Raw genomic sequence first — 16,551 nt, 5'->3', positions numbered from 1 at the left:
CATTGCCAAGGATGTTGCTTTCCCTGTGGTTAATAACAGTAGCTTATTTCTTAGGTTCTTCTGTAAGGGGGTGGAAGTAATGAGATTATCATTTATTAATTTTCCTGGGTCATCATTGAGGTTGACTGGTCTTGTTTTGAGTAAAGGAAGAGCTGCCCCGAAGCGCAGGTGCCTGTACTATGTATCAGTATCTATTATTTATCTCTAAAATCTCTTCATAAAAAATTCATAACGCTAGCCGATGAGTTTATTCATATTTCATTTCCAAATACCGAGTGGTCTGGTGGGGAATTTCAATTTCCCACGCAAATTGATCGAATAGTGTTCGTGGTTATAAACGAAATTGTTTAACCACGAATATTAAAATAAATCCGGATTTTAGTTGAATATACGGGTTCGCTATTTTAGGTTATACTATTTGCGCATTTTTAGATTCATGTTTTTATTTCCAACTTGATTGTCTCAGGAATTTCGGTGTGGAATCATGTGGAATGCACGGCAGAGATTCGCTTTCCACGGTCGGCTCCCGAGAGGTACAAGGAGCTAGCGACATCTTTAAGTCAATGGAAGAACTAAGAAAAGAGTGGGAAAAGTCTGCCGTAGTTGTAGTGACGGAATTGAAAGGGACAATTTGCGGCATTGATATGTCTTGAAATTGAATTGTAAGCTCTATAATATACTGGAGAAAGTAATCTCGAGTACCTTGGTTACTCAAAACATTTCCTAAGCTCGTCATCCCGTGGCTGGTGCGCCTGTTTGTGTTATTGAAGTTATAATGCTAGTTACCAATTTTCCCTGCTACCTTTCTCAGTGATCTTCGAAGTAAGTTTGTTCGAGGTAACTAGCGAAGAATACACGCCTCCGGAGTTACTTAGCGGTGGATACTTTTGATGTGTTTGAACGGTCTCCCGGGACTGTCTGCATTCCACAGGTGCACCGTCAGATATCCTCCTCACTTTCGTTGATCTGCTGGGGGTGTCGGACGATCAACTGGTTGGCAGGAATGACGAACTCGCTCGCGTTTGAGCATTACCGTGGAGAGGGAAAATGGATAGCAGAAGTGCAGTGACCTGATGGTAGAATATCATCTTCAGGAATGGAAGGAATATGGCGACTGGTCATAGAGCTGGAGGAGGGAAATGGGAAAGGTCAGTTTGTTTTTTTTTTGTAATTCTTGTAAGATTTGTGCGACGAAAAGAATATGTTCGTGGGTGTTATTTGCTCTCTCGTCTGTATTTCGCGGATTCGGGTTGAAAATTTGCACTCCGCTCCAAGCTAAAATTTCAGAACTATTTTTACCGCATTATGTGTTGTCAGACGAGTTATTTTGGTTCGTGGTGCGAGTGCCTTTTCGCGAAAGTCTTCAAGAGGTGTTTGGGAATTTGGGGCAATTTTCTCAATGTTACCTTCTTCGTATCGTGAGAAATGAATCCAAAGTTTTCTGTTTTGTCAGCCCCTAGTGTTCGGAGAAAATCATTGCCTCCCTTTGTCCATCGCACCAGTGATCTCATCGTGAATAATTAGAATTATTATTTTAGGATTGTGATTGAATGGTATCCGGGCGATCACTTGGAATGTAAACTCATTGAGGGGTTGATTGAGAACTGAATTCACGGTGAGCCTTGGTTTCTTGTGTCCAGTTGATCGTCTTTGTAATTTGAGTAGTGGGGGCAATGAACTTGAAAGGCATGGGAAGAGAATTCATCCACCGGTTAGGCCTCCGATTAAAGGCTTCAGCATATTTCGTGTTGCAACGATTGTTCGTAGTTTCCCGTGTCCATTTCCTATGACAACGCACTAGCTGTTACATTTACTCCCTCGATTGCTTTTATTACATGCCTTTGATTACATTTTTTGTGCTGATATTGTGGTTTATTTTCGTTGTTTCATGAATAGGTACGTCCAAAAACTAATTGCCCTACACGTTTGAGATTGTGAATCAGTTCTTACGTTCGGTTGGATTTTTAAAATAACGTTCATTGTTTCCCTCGAAGAAAAAAATTAAAATATTTACTGTATGGCTCCTTTCGGCACAATGATGTTGAGATCCGCGGGGATGTGAGAGCTCAAATCCCCCCGAAATGTTACGAAAGTAAGATCTCAAGCATGGGCGTACCCAACGATAGGCAGGAGGGGGCAGCTGCCCCCCCCCCCTAGAAGCAAATATCGTAAAAGTCTTTAAGGAAAATCAGGATTGGAATGAAACCAAAGTTTTCTATGAAATTTCTATAAATGCACGAAAAATAATATTAGAATAAGACATGAAACTAATATAAAAATATTTTTTTCTAGGAAATAATTCCAAAAAACTAAAGTAGCGCTGTTATATATATTTTAAATGTGGTTTTATTCACCTTTCCCCAGCTAAAATGTTACAACTTGAGCGATCAGGGGTTGCCCCCCCCCCCCCCCCAGGTTTGATCCTGGGTACGGCCTTGATCTCAAATATGCCCCTCGAAAGAACATCCACAGGTGACTACACTCTCGTTAAACTAAACTCCCCCCCTCCCTCGAAGATGTTTTTTTTCTGGGTACGACCTTGTTTCGGTATGTATTCATTCCGTGTGTCACATGAGAGGTTCTGCCAGTGTCACATGTTGAGATTGCAGCAAATGAATAGTGGATAGTGGATACTTACATTTCGGAGACGTGCAATGAATGCGCTGCAATTTTATCACTGGGGCTTGGGCATATAGGGGTCCGGGGGGTGCCGGCCCCCCTCAAAAGGCTCGAGCCCACCAAGAAAAATCGGTAAATTATAAATTTTATTATTATACAAAAATATTCTCAGAAGTTAAGGCCGCTATACACTGTGAAAGATCATGCGGAATGATCACGCGAATGAAATCATTCGCCGTGCGTAACGAAAACATTCGCGAATGAGCAGTCATGCGCATGATCATTCAATGAAAATTAGAACATGTTCTATTTTGCTCGCATGATTCCGTGAATGATGGCATGATCATTCAGCATAACCATTCGCATTGTATTGCGGCCTTTAGATTTGATTAAAAGAATTCGGGGGAGAAACACTCCGTCTTGAATCGGGGAAACCCCTCAGATCTGCCGGAGGGTGGTCCCATGGCACCCCTCCTCAGTCAAATTCCCTGGTTACGCCCATGGGCGTGGAGGATAGGATTGTCATCACTCCTCCCTCCACCTTCGGGAGAAAACTATTCGCTTCCCTTTCCTCTCGTCTGCAATGGCAGGCCGAGAGTTACCCGACCTTAGCTCACTTCAAAGAAGGATGATGCCTTATCGCCCGTGCCGTACCGCATGCATGGATAGGAAGCTCTCACATCACAGGGTGAACTCCAACAGTTTTCCAGTCTTTAGTCAATTAAAATCATCCCCTGGTAGCAAAAGGAGGGGGTGGAAGTGTTTCTAGGGTGGAAATAGATCGGTAATAATGATATCCACGTCTAGAGAAGGCTCCGAAATTGCACTCATCATCATTATTACTGGTCTGCAATCCTTACTTTGGTTTGACGCCGCTCTCCCCTCTATTCTACAAGCAGCTAATCTTTCACATCCTTTATTTCCTGTTATATATACTTTATCCGAACTTTCCATCCTTCATGAGGCCACAATATCTCAAAGTTATGGCCGATGGAATTGTTTCGTCAGTGGTATTGTAAGTTTTCATAAGGCTCCTTTTCTCTCCTACTCTTCTCAGGACTTCCGCATTACTCCCTCGGTCTATAAATTTGATCTTCATCATTCTTCTATAGCACCACATTTCAGTGGCGCCGACCCCATGGGGCCTGAGCCCCCTCAAAATTTCGTTATAGGTGTGAGGAAAAAATGTGTCAGGCTTGTTGATTTTCCCCGGAGTGTCCAGATATCGATATTCGAGTTATCAGGGTTCTAATGTGGATCATATGACTCTTATAAAATGCTTAAAAAACTTAAAACTCACTACTTATAAAACTTCCCGGGGCAAGATCCCGGATGGGGCCCCCCCCATATTTTTCGTAAGTCGGCGTCCCTGCCACATTCAGAATGCATCTACTCTTGATTTTCCTGCTGCTGTCATCGTGAATGCTTCACTGCCTTTGAGAAGTATTCTCGAAGTGTATCTTTTGATGTATCGGTTCATTACTTCAATGCTTAAATTTTCTGCTATAATATGATGGCTTAATCCGGAGTGAGCTCTGCCCTTACCTTTTCGTATTGGGTCGAATCACTGAGACGGTGATGCGTTTCGCTGTTATGCGTCTTCGTCGTCAATATCAGCAACAGTCGACAATCGGAAAGTTGGTTTGTCCCAGCTCAATTATCCTGTCGACATATTTTTAAGCGTACATAATTATTTTGTGTTATTACATTGTCACCCAAAACCGACGAACGCGGCTGGAGCGCCCGGAATCCCATACGCACCATGATCATCGCCGCGGAAACCTACGCAGGAATAATTATTTTGTTTTAAATAAAATCCTTAATCTACTGTTACTTTTATCTCATCCTTTTTATTTTCTTGCGTTGCTGTTATTCTCTTCCCTTGTTCTTCATCGTTCGTCTTCATCATGTCTCCTATTAAGTTGCCCCGTCATCTGTAGGTTTCCAGAAGATTCTCATTCTTATCAGGACTTGCGCAGTCCACCCGTTAGATATTGATCATTATTCTGTAGCACCACGTTTTTAATTCTATTATGCGTCTTATGTACTTCATGTTTCTCGTGGAGAACCTCCCGAACTCTGATTGTGTAAAAAGTCCCAGAAATCCCCCCTTGCGCTCCATACGGTAGTTAACATTATCCGTTCCCATGAACGACTTACTTCATACGCCCCTGATGCTGGACCAGACAGTCATCAGAGTTACACGTATCCTCTATTTATTGTGTTTGCAGTACTATGAGATCGATTAATTTTATAGATTGCTCGTCGACGTTTGTGCAGGTGATTCATTCTTTAGAGATGAAGATCAGTGTACTCCCTCTCTGCGTTAGTTCATGTTACAGATATCTCCATTCCTTGGTTTATTTGCTTTGACTTTCCCACAGTTCTAGTGACTAATTTGAGACGAATTTGGTGCTAGGGGACGGAAGCGGGTGTTGAAGCTATTGGCTGAAAATATAAAGGGAGACTTGAGGGAGACGAGCAAGTAGAGTTGACAGTTGGCAATTGCATTGAGAGAAGTCTGGATACTGACGGTTATGGCACAGTTAAGGATTCTGGAGGAAAGAGTAAGGCAGGATATGGTCTAGATTCATTGCGATGGAGCCGATAGAGGAATATTCAACTTTGAAGATTCCCAGGCGAAACGGAAGTGTTGAGGAAGTGTTGGGGAAGCGTCGGACGGAGTGTTCGGGAAGTGGCGGGCAAGTGTTGGGGTAGCGTTGAGGAGATGTCGCGGAAGTGTTCGGGAAGCAGATTATGGCCCACTTGGAACGCTTCCGCGGAAGTGTTTCGGAAGCGTTCGGGGAGTGTCGACAACGGTCGCGGTCGAGTGTCGGGGAAACGTCCAGCGAGCGTCGAGGAAGTGTTTTCCACGCTTCGGAAGCGTTCCGGGAGTGTCGGGGAAACGTCCGGGAAGTGTTTCAACCACGAAGTGGCGAGGAAGTGTTCGGCAAGCGAAGGGTCGACAGTCAGGTAGTGTTGAGGAAGTGTTCGGGAAGCTGCCGGGAAGCGTTCACGTACCGTTAAACGCTTCCTGAACACTCCCGCAACACTACCCGGACACTTCCCCGAACGCTTCCTTTTCGACAGGGTTGGGATCGTACCTGAGGACAGTACCTATTTTTTTTCAAGAAATGGGGTCATTCCCTTGGTGCCGAAATTGGTATTAATTAAAATAATTCAGCCGAAGGAAATGAAAGATAACTTACGGCGAAAAAAGAATCATCCTTATTCAGAGGTTTTCTTATAACAAAAAAAACAACGCGATAGTTGCCGCCCGTTTTTCTTGAGTTGACGACGATTAATAAGTTTGGTAAGTTTCGGATGATCAACTCATTCAGCGAAAAGTGTTCATATGGGAAAGGATCGCTCGCAGGTGCTTAAGCTTCAACGATCCACGTGTAATCATGTAATCGATCAAACCAGAGCTGTTAAAAGTTATATAACTAACGCCATCTATTGGGAAAACAAAACTATTTGCCATATGGAAAGGTAGTTATTTAATTAGAGCAGAATGGAAATAAATTCAAATGCCTCATTTTTGATTACTGTATTGTCATAAGAAGCAAGCAAGTGTGCAAAATTTCATCGCGAATCAATTGCGGTAAGTGGGTTAAATATCAATTACAAGATTCCATCGATGAATCAAACAGGCGAAAGTTAAGAAAAGCGTGTAAAAAATGTCAGCAGGTTGCGTATCCACAATTTGTTTCCTGAATTACCACTTCTCCCGAATGCTTTTGCGGCCAAGGGCGTATACTAGGCGTGCTTGAGTCCTCTAGTACCCACCTTAATTTGGTAAGGGGGCGGACCACCCCCTTGTTTACGTAGGGTCATCATCCCCGCTAGAAAAGAAGAAATAAATAGAAGAGGCTGTGATTGAAAATACCGCGCCAAATTGTAGTTGTTGATACATAGTTTGGCATTATTCAGAGAAAGGTAGGACCCATCCATCAATATTTTAATTAAAATATGTATTTTGTAGCTACTGTCCACATGATTCTTTGCCATGACTAGGGTCTTCATTGATAATGTCCTGAATGAAAATCAATGGTATAAATTAGAAATTAAAAATCAGATATTGTACCGGTCATCATAATATCATATTCATTCGCTCATGAGGGTAATGATAGATTCTAATTATTTGATGGTTGCTATTGCAACCGAGGTGATCAAATTATTTTTTAACTAGTGCGAAGTGTGATAATTCAAGGTACTGAGGTTTCAAAAACTGGGTTAGTGGTGGGAGAATCCTTTAGCCTTGTATCGCGCATTTCATTCCTTTACTTCTCTGTTCAATCGCGAATGAGTTGTGTACTATAGGTTAACTGCTTGGAAGAGGTTTGTGCATAGTCAAGTAAACGTTAATCTTTCCTCGCCAAAATTACGGCAGCAGCAGTTATTACGGGAGAGGCTGCTAAGGGCTGCTTAGGTCCAGCGAGTTATTATGGGGCTGGATAGTAACTGGTGGTGGGAGGAAGATGCGTTTCGGCTCTCAGGAGAGGTTTGAAGAAGGTTCCAGTTAACTTCATTCTGGAGCGGTGAGAGCTTCGCCTCACATTCGTTAGAAAATGTCCAAAACACCTACGTTCTGTAATTTGAATCATCATTTACAACGACAACTGGAAGCTATTTTTCCCAGTCGAGTGGTGAACCTTGGAAAGTATGTTGAATCATTCTAAAATTTCTTTGGCATATTTGTGTGAAACCTTTTAGCTGTTGTGTCGCTTATTTTGTTTCTTATTTGCTTATGTGTCGCTTCAAAATATTTTTTAGTGTATTTCCGCGAATATAATTGCAGCATATGGATGAATAAAACACTTTTAAACTTCTTATAATCAAAGAAGGGCTAAGAATAATTAAAGTGTGGGACCAACTAAGTTTTGAAGTTCAGTGTTAGGAATTTAAGCATGGTTATTAGTGCTCAATACTCTTATTGAAATTTTCCATTGTGAAACAGCGGTGGTTTATATCGTTGGAAAATTTTATTCGAAGTCGCCATGGAAATGCTCTTGTTTTTATCTCCAAATGATCCTAAGCGTAAGTAATGGATAAGTTTCCTTATTTTCAAAATGTCTTTTTCTTTTCAATATTCATTGTTGATATATTGATTGTTGGATTTCTGATCAATTTTCGGAATTTTCAGTCATAAATTTTCATAATATTTCAGTAGTAAAGGTATTTTATGCGGTTGTGTGTGGCATCGTGCATTATTTGTGCCAATTATTATTTTTTTAAGCATTCATAATGCAACTTCCTTCTTTTTTCCCCGCATTGCGCACATGATTCTCCTAATCTTTCCCTCCCTTCCATCTCTTATTCTACCATTCTGTCAGAGTGGTGGGATCATTAAATCCGTCCCGTAAATGCAATTCATCAAAATAATTCAATAGATGGAAGAGAAAGATAATTTGCGACGAGGAAATCCTTCCCCCCCCCCCCTCAGTTATTTCGACGTAATTTTATAAGTTAATAATATTCGACAATAGACGCCAAATTGTTTTTTAATTGGCGACGTCATTATAATTCTGGTTAATTTGCCTGTTGAGGGAGAACCTGTAATTGGCGCAAGGAAGCGCTCACAAGAATGTAAACGATCAACGAACCACGTGAGGCCGAGGAGTAGCTGAGACGCGGTTGCTAACTCTGCAGGAGCTCTTGACTTCATCAATTGCAACTTGGCGAACGCCAACGATTTTTCGTCCCGAGTAGTTCGGCAGGTAAGCAAAAGATCGAAAAGCGGAAAATACGTGTCTCTTTATTTTTCAAATACTGCAACAATAAATATTGGCAATTTGTTCCATAAAAATTTCCAGTTTAAAAAAAATTGAATAATTCATCATAAAAGTAGACAAAATGTTTTGTACTGTTATCATTACGCCCGTTTTTTAGTATTACGAAGCCTCAATCATTTAATTTAATTTTAATAACTTTCAATTCAAAATAAAGAGAATATTTCGCACATTAATTGTTGTATGTTGTTTTTAATCTCAAGTATGAGAAGATCTGTCAGATCCTTTGCCCCCGTCTCCAGAAAAAATCCTGGATCGGCCCCTGGTTGTATGTAATTGGTTTTAATCTGAAAATGTGAAATTTTTTATTGGCAAGTGTAGCTAAAGCTGTTGGATATAGCAAACCACCATCCTACTCTGCCATTTCCCACCGTATCTAGAATTTTCCCCATCATCCACCTTATCCAGAATTTTCCCCATCATCCACCTTTTCCATACGTTCGCTCTTGATGGTTTTGATTTTCAGTAAAAAAATCTTCGAATGTTTATTAAACTAAGAATTACTCGAGGCACGATTTCTTCCATGCGTGCCTTAAAGCCTACCCTTGACAGTTGACAATTTTCTAATGTCGGTGGCTCTTGCCTCTTCATCTTCTTACCTTGCTAAAAATGTTCCCGGATTTCATGAAATGTTTGTCACTCTTTACGTTGTAGTAATAATAAGATCGATGCTATGATCTCATTGGAGACATTTGCTCCTTGATGGATATTTTCATTTTATTTTAATTTTCTTTTTTAAAACTTCAAATGAGACTTCACGTTTTTATCGTTGAAGCATTCTATTTTTGCGGAGTGAGAAATATTTTTTGGTTTGTTACCTGCCCGATGGGTTTAAATGAAGTGTCAAGTTATTTCACATCAGGTGGGGGGTGAGGTAAAATATTGAAGCTAATTGATATTATCAATTGATATAGTTAGGTACACATGCATAATTACCAGCTTAATTCCAACCACTTCCCGAACTACCATTATTTGCGCTAACATTTAGTACCATCGGCTTACTGTCTCCATCTGTATCAGCATTCCCCATCAACCTATTCTCCTAACCATTGGCGTCGATATCTTTTAGGGTTGCATCGTTTCATAATTTTTGCCGTAAACAAACTTTGGTATTGTATCTGATTTTTGTCAATATTTTCACTTGCTGTCAATGATACTGATATTTGCAAAATTTAATGCATGTTTAGTGAAGTCTTTTGATTGAATGTTAAAAAATAGATTTTATGAAGGAGTAAACCCATGTAAAAATGCAATTTTTTATTGCTGACAGAGTGTGTACTTAACTTTATATTTGGGAAATTTTCAGCAGAGATGAAACAAGTACATTTAGCCAAAAAGCAAATGAAATACATTTTTTTATTATTTAGATGGGTTTTACGGTGTCCTTAAACCATACTCAAGACTTAGTCCGCGTAATTTCAAGTAGGTGTATGAAGTGAGGAATTGACACGGATGGGACAAATAATATCGCTGCTTATTCGGAATCATGCGATTTTTTCCTTGGGATATCATATATGTGACGAGTTTACCTAATTTTATTGTTTTTAACAATTGAGTTTATGTATACATTCGGTGATGGACATCGGTGGCTTTAGTTTAACTGTGTTAATTGCTAACGTATGTAGTCTTTGTGGTACTGGAATGTTCACCGAGCAGAGAAGTTGAAGAATCACGCTCAGTCGTCAACCCGTTTACTTGAATACCAGCACCGCAGTAATTTCATCCTATAACTCGCAGAGCTAAAAATAGAGAACAGTTTTACCCGTCCTCAATTCAGGAGGGCGGCGCTGGCAGCGGCTTCCATCTACGTTGGACATTGGCGGGCAACTTTGAGAATGCTCCTGTTTTATTCGCGTGGGGGTAATTTGCGGATCCATCACTAAAATTTAATTGGACTCAGTCGTCCATTCGAGTCTCCTCGTTTAATCGTTAACTTGACGTTGCCGCAATTCACGGCGGCTCGCTTCTCGAGTCGACCCCCTCGCTTTAAAACCATCAATTTTTCTCTCTCTTCATCAAGTCCTCGATCCTTCGTAACCATGCCCAGAGTATTGTAGATTCCACCCGGAAACGGAACAAAATGTTTCTGTCATGAAAATTTCAAGATGTGCTCTATATTGTAACCGTGCAATGTTGATAGGCCGTCGTTCAAACAATCTTTAGATTTCCTTGTTATTTTATTTGCCAATTGTATTTAAAACTCTAAACAAAGAAATGATTTGTTCACCACATTTAACTTCGGGAGCTGAACAAATTGGTACATGAAAAATGTATTGTAAACTCTCTGAACGCGTTAATGATGTTGCATTAGGCATGGAAAGATGTCTTTAATGACACTTTTTTATCTCTTCCTTCTCTCCGGTTGACAGATCAAATCCCCTTGTGGTTACAATTTAGGGAGGCATGAATAGTTAGTTTATGGCAATAATTCTTTATAATAGTGTACTTCTGCTAAAAAAATATTTGAGAAAATGCAGACTATTTAAATAAATTGGGGTTAAAGGTTACCCCTAATGCATACGGTTGGCGGTTGAAACAGTGTTATGGAAAAACTGCAGCACTGAATTTAACACACAATTTAGAAGGCAAATAAAGCGTAATGAAGTCCTATGAAACGTAACACATAAATGTTCATCCGATTTCTCGCAGAAATTCGTGCTGTCTAGCGTGCCTGAGAATAAGAAAAAACAAGAGCAATTTTTACGGCTCGAGATCATGCATTGGTATTGTCTTTTTCGAAGTTGGTCACTTTAATATAAGACACGGTCTCAGGTGTTACTCTGTGGAATTGCTTCATTATAGAATAAAATAAAATAACTTTGTTTTATTCCACACTTTATTTTAAATAGCACGACCCGGGTTTCAGCATCTAATGCTATCATCAGGTTGATAGCATTAGACCTGATGATAGCATTAGATGCTGAAACCCGGGTCGTGCTATTTAAAATAAAGTATGGAATAAAACAAAGTTATTTTATTTTATTCCATGATGGCCTTTTTACACGTTGTAGTGCCTCAGCGATTAAATAAGTTTTTTCATTGAAGTGATTCGTGTAAAACTACCATGGGGATATTTTTGTCACGTAAAAAGATGTGAAAAATTGGTGAGTAGGTATGATTAAGAGTGCTCTGTATTTTGAGAGTGATAAATATCGTTTAGATGTGAGATATTGGCCAAGATTGTTGGAAAAAGTCAAAATAGGGAGGCACGAAATGTGAGGGAAGTAGGATATTTAACAGATAACTCACGACTCCTCATATCTTGATCACGGTAATTGATTATCATGAACGGTATTCCCGAAGATATGGCGTCCGTGTATGATGCTGCGTTCTGCATCACATATCCACAGGTGGTCACGCGGGGAGAGGAAGGGATTGAGAAAAGCAAGGGCGCGAAAGTTAAAGGGAAGGACGTGTAGGAGTAGGAAGATAGGCATGATCACACTGGGTACCAATGTAACTACGAGCGATCTACAAGGGACACAAAAGTAGCCTTTGAAACCCAAGCACTCTAGTGTAACATGCAGACTTCTGTCCTAAAAACCCAGTAATAGAATTAGGTAAAATCTATGCCTTCTAATACTTTCATATATTTCATATTTATAAGGGCAATTACTTCTTAATCTTTCATATAAAACACTTAATTTAAAACACTTGAGCACTCTTGGACCCTATGTGAAATAAAATCCTAAACACGCCTATGTGTATAGGCTAATGGTATGAGTTTTTTTTACTACAGTTTAGACTATTTTATTTTAATGTTTCTCTCTTTTATGAGGTATTTTAATCAAAGATTGTGTTTGAAGGTGTAAGTAATTTAACTTAGAAAGTGGACGATACCTCGTTTTTTATGGTTAAAATTGTAGCGTTCCTCTGCGTCCATGAGCACCTTTCACGCCGACTCAAGGAGATAGGCTGACATCGCTTGTTGGACATGGAGACTCCAGCCAATCAACTCCGCGGCGACGACGACTCTCTTCGCTTTTATTTTTAGTCCAATTGTTATTTCGCTAGCGACAGCCGTACCCTTTTCTCGAAATAGATGCTTCCCTTAGATTGAAGCCTTAAGTTTCTCTGAGCGAGATTTATGGAACGATTCGCTTTCAACCCGCTGCGGCCGCCCCTTCTGATGCCTTTTTCTGGTGCAGTAGTGAGTGGGAGGAGGGAAAACCTGCTTTCTCCCCTTAAAGCCGATTGCACCGAATGCGTCGACCCAAAGCCATGCTGCCGTCGACGACGTGCGGCCAAGTCCAATGTCATTGCTGAGGTCCGCGCATTCTTTCCCCTCTTATACTTGCCAATTAGGTTCTAGATGAGAACATTTCTTTAGGCGCACTAAGATCTTTTTCTGCACTAAGTAAAAAAGGGCGAATTCTTGATAATTAAATGAACCTTAAGGGAACGCATCACTCCTTCTCGATCGGTCGTATTTCGTCCTTTTTGGTGACGTATTACTCATTTAAAACTTAAGCTCTCTTTTTATACAATTTCAGGCTAAGTATAGTATTTTTTGTAAACAGTGCTTGTATTTTAAGCCTCAAATATTTAAAACTGTGAAAATTCTGAGGTAAATTTCGAGAAACTGGAAAATGTTGCCCAGGATGTACTTGAAATGACCTGATAATGTCTAGAAGATAGCTTAAGTTTTAAGCGAGTAATTACCTTACCACAAAAACCGATAAAGTGGGAGGTGTGTCTCTCCTTAAGAGGATGCATCTGGGTTTTCTTAAAACATTTTCTTTTTAGTTTAGTTTTAGTTTAGGATGGTTTAGGATCCTCCTCTTTATGGACGGGCCATCCTTTTGGACGCATCACTTTCGATTCTCAGGTCGTATTTGTTCTCTTGTCCTGAATTAATCTCTTATATTATTTCAGTAAAATATAAAATAAAAATTTAGTATGTCATAAGGGGTTTTCCTAATAATTATAAATATTCTATCAGCCTAGTCAGCCACCGCCCTTGTTTATCTGCCAACCCCTGCAATATGCCTGCAAATATTTATAATCAGTTATTTATTCTTATATGTTATGGATATATTAAATGCAGTTATATTTTGGCTGTTAAAATGCATGCGATGAAAATCTAAAGATGATAGCGTATGATTTAAGTACATCAGGAGCAGCACATCTGTAGAAGAGGAAGAATGATATCTGTACTCCGTGGATGAAAGGTTGGGGAAGTGCATATTTCCAGCTGACAAGGTGGTGGTTTTTTGATATTGAGCTCACATCGTGGATGTGCTACGCCTCAATTCATATTTACAGTTAACTTTTAATTTTTTTTAATCTATACAAAATATATTCTATGCTACTTGTATGGAATAGTAATAGCTAATTATTCCTTTGGACATCAAGTTATGACAATGCATATAAAGCTGTTTTATCACGGTAATTAATCTTTAAACATTTACGCAATAATGTGGTTCTATCGATAGGTTGTATGGAATTATAGGGGTTATACTCCCTAGCCCGTCGTTGGCGGATTCTCTCCCGAAGCTGCATGTCCTCGAAAGGGAATTCATTCCAGGACGGTATTTTCAAATTAAGACCATCTCGAATCGCAATGATTCCACGAGGATATTAATGGGGGAATTCCTCAGGGACTGGAGGAGGTTCTCCTCTTTTTTTATTAATTTCTTTCTTTGTCTTTTTCTTCGTCGGCTTTCATACCCCCGTGCAACTGGGCGAATTGAAGGGAAATCACTTTGAAAAACGGAACATCTGTGCCCTGTGCGGACGATTGGTATTCGAGCTCCCTGCCTTCGGCCCTGTGGTACACGTAATCCCGGGGAGGGAGAGAATCTGGCTGGGTCGCCGGCGTCGGGCGATCGGATTTCTCGTGTGGTGCGTGACTCGGCGTCGAGTCCGTGCACCTTGGGTTCGGATCTCACCCCTGGCACGAGTGCAGTATTTTTTAGAAGGGATGGACATATCGATTTCAAGTTCGCCGGACGTAGAGAACAGTATAATGACATAACCCACAGTTATTGTAGTGGGGCAGGTTTACATGCCTACATCAGATTCTGAGGATGCAGAAGTTGGAAACGTCTACCAGGATATAAACGGAATTAATCAAACTGGTGATAGCGGAAGAAAATATTTTTATTTTAGGCGACTTGAATGCCGTCGTCGGCGGAGGCCAAGGCGAAATAATAACAGGAAAATATGGATTAGGGAACCGAAATGCTATAGGGGAAAGGCTGCTTGAATTCTGCTATGAACGCTAACTAGTAATTGCCAACACACGGTTCAAAAATACCGTACGAAGAAAATTTTCATGGGAAATGCCAGTTGATCTAAGCAAATTCCAAATCGACTATGTTCTTGTGAAACAAAGATTCAGAAAATTAGCGAAAGACTACCTCGGGGAAGATGTCAACAGTGACCATAAATCAATTATGACGAAATGCCACCTGAAATTAAAAAAAAAATTAAGAAAACAGTGAAAAACATTTGGCAGGTTGAAAAATTGAAGGTGCTTCACCATATACCGGCGTTTAGCTGTGGAAAATAAAATAGGAGTTGATGTGACCAGCAAATCAGTGGAAAAGAGCTGGAAAAATATTAGAAGTGGACTACTGGAAACAGCTGAAGAAGTTCTAGGTATAAGAAAAATCAAAAGGAAATGTGAAAAACCCAATGTACTTTACTATTTTATCATTTTACATTGATTAGTTGATATCGTACTAATTGTAATAACATAATTTTGACCTTTATTAACCGTTGAAATAGTTTTAAGCACTCGATTTATCTAAATTTTCCAAAATTCGCTTTAAGCCCCTTTTATAGCTATGCCATTTTAAAATTTTTATACGTAACGGCGTGCGGTCTAACTTGTTATTTCATTTGCGAAAACGTATCCAAAATTGTTAATCCACCACATATTTTAGTAATGCCGACCCAGGTGTCGAATCAATAATTAACGTAATGGCCTTAATCTGGGTTAGTGTTCTTAATGACATTACTTTGTGGTCTGTCCTTAGATGTATTTGCCTCTCTGTCATTTGAGAAATTTTCTTGATGGCATCGAAATCGAATTCAATGGATTTTTGGGTCTATATTTATTACGTAAGCTGGTATTTTTCATTTGGTCCTAAATCAACCCCATAACATAAGCGAACTATCAATAACGAAGACACAATTGCGGTCAATAGAATCAGACTGTAGGTATGATCAATTCTCTGCTCGAGTTCATCGGTAGATGTGGTACCTTTGAAGAAATACATGAAACACGTTTTTGATGACTCCGTTTGAAATATTTATCATTGGCATGAACTTCCTGAGGAAATTTGCCATAAGATGTCATTTTCGTAAGTGTTCACTGTAAGGTATCCTGGGCGTCTGCGGAATTTTGTTTTGCGGTGTCCGCCCTCAACAGCTGTCTGTTGTTGGAGCTGAAAGGAAGCACTAAAACGTTCAAAATCTCGTTTAGTGGGATTCCTACCTCGCTTTTACAAACAAATGCCGATCAAAGTATCGTGCGCCAGTGATGTTGGACCTTGGTAAAAAGGAAGAAAAAACCGATTCCGGTCTACGGGAGGTGTGCGGGTAATAGTAGGTTACTTGAGAATTGGTTGAAATCCGAAGTGAATGGAAGGGGTGGATGGGTAAACGTCTCGTGGAATTCTTCTTCGCCTGCGTCTCAATCCGCGAATCCGAAGCCACTTCTCTCTCTCTGTCACTTATTGTGGCGTTAAATTCTCTTTGTGGGAATCACGAGGCATGTGGAAATCCTTCGAACAATCTCGATCGTTATACCCTCCCGAATGGTATTGATATCTGTCGTATAATGCTATAATTAGTATGGGAAGCCGCTTTTGAAATTTCCACCTCTCGCGCTTCATGTCAAGGCGAAGGAAATATTTTCTTCCGCTCAGACCGCTCAGATAGGTTGTGCAAAAGCAAATGAAATGAATTAAATTATTTTTCGAGATTATAGAATCATTTTGTATTTTCCTTTCGTATGGTGTCTTCTTTAGTTATATCATAATCTTCGCGACAGTCTAGCTCTATAAGGGTGAGTTTTTCAGTGTCCCCACTCAACCGTGAAAACCTTAAAACCGTGAATATGCCGTGAATTTCGTCTACCGTGAAAAAACCTGGAAATAGCCGTGAATTTCGTCATAAAACCTTAGAAATC

At 40.0% G+C, this 16,551-nt stretch overlaps 1 protein-coding gene across 1 annotated transcript in view; it reads left to right on the top strand.

Moving 5' to 3' along the window:
• Window positions 1–548: 548 nt before the first annotated feature.
• Window positions 549–16,551, top strand: part of LOC124169131 — a 164,606-nt gene continuing 148,603 nt past the window's right edge. Inside the window, exon 1 of the mRNA XM_046547635.1 lies at window positions 549–1,148. Within this exon, the coding sequence (XP_046403591.1) occupies window positions 1,108–1,148 (41 nt within the window). The 5' untranslated portion in view covers window positions 549–1,107. The remainder of the gene's footprint in view (window positions 1,149–16,551) is intronic.

This window comes from Ischnura elegans, chromosome 1 (assembly GCF_921293095.1).
Source record: "Ischnura elegans chromosome 1, ioIscEleg1.1, whole genome shotgun sequence".
Taxonomy (NCBI): domain Eukaryota; kingdom Metazoa; phylum Arthropoda; class Insecta; order Odonata; family Coenagrionidae; genus Ischnura; species Ischnura elegans.
Note: the sequence above shows the minus strand (reverse complement) of the source record. Positions and strands in the feature narration are given on the sequence as shown.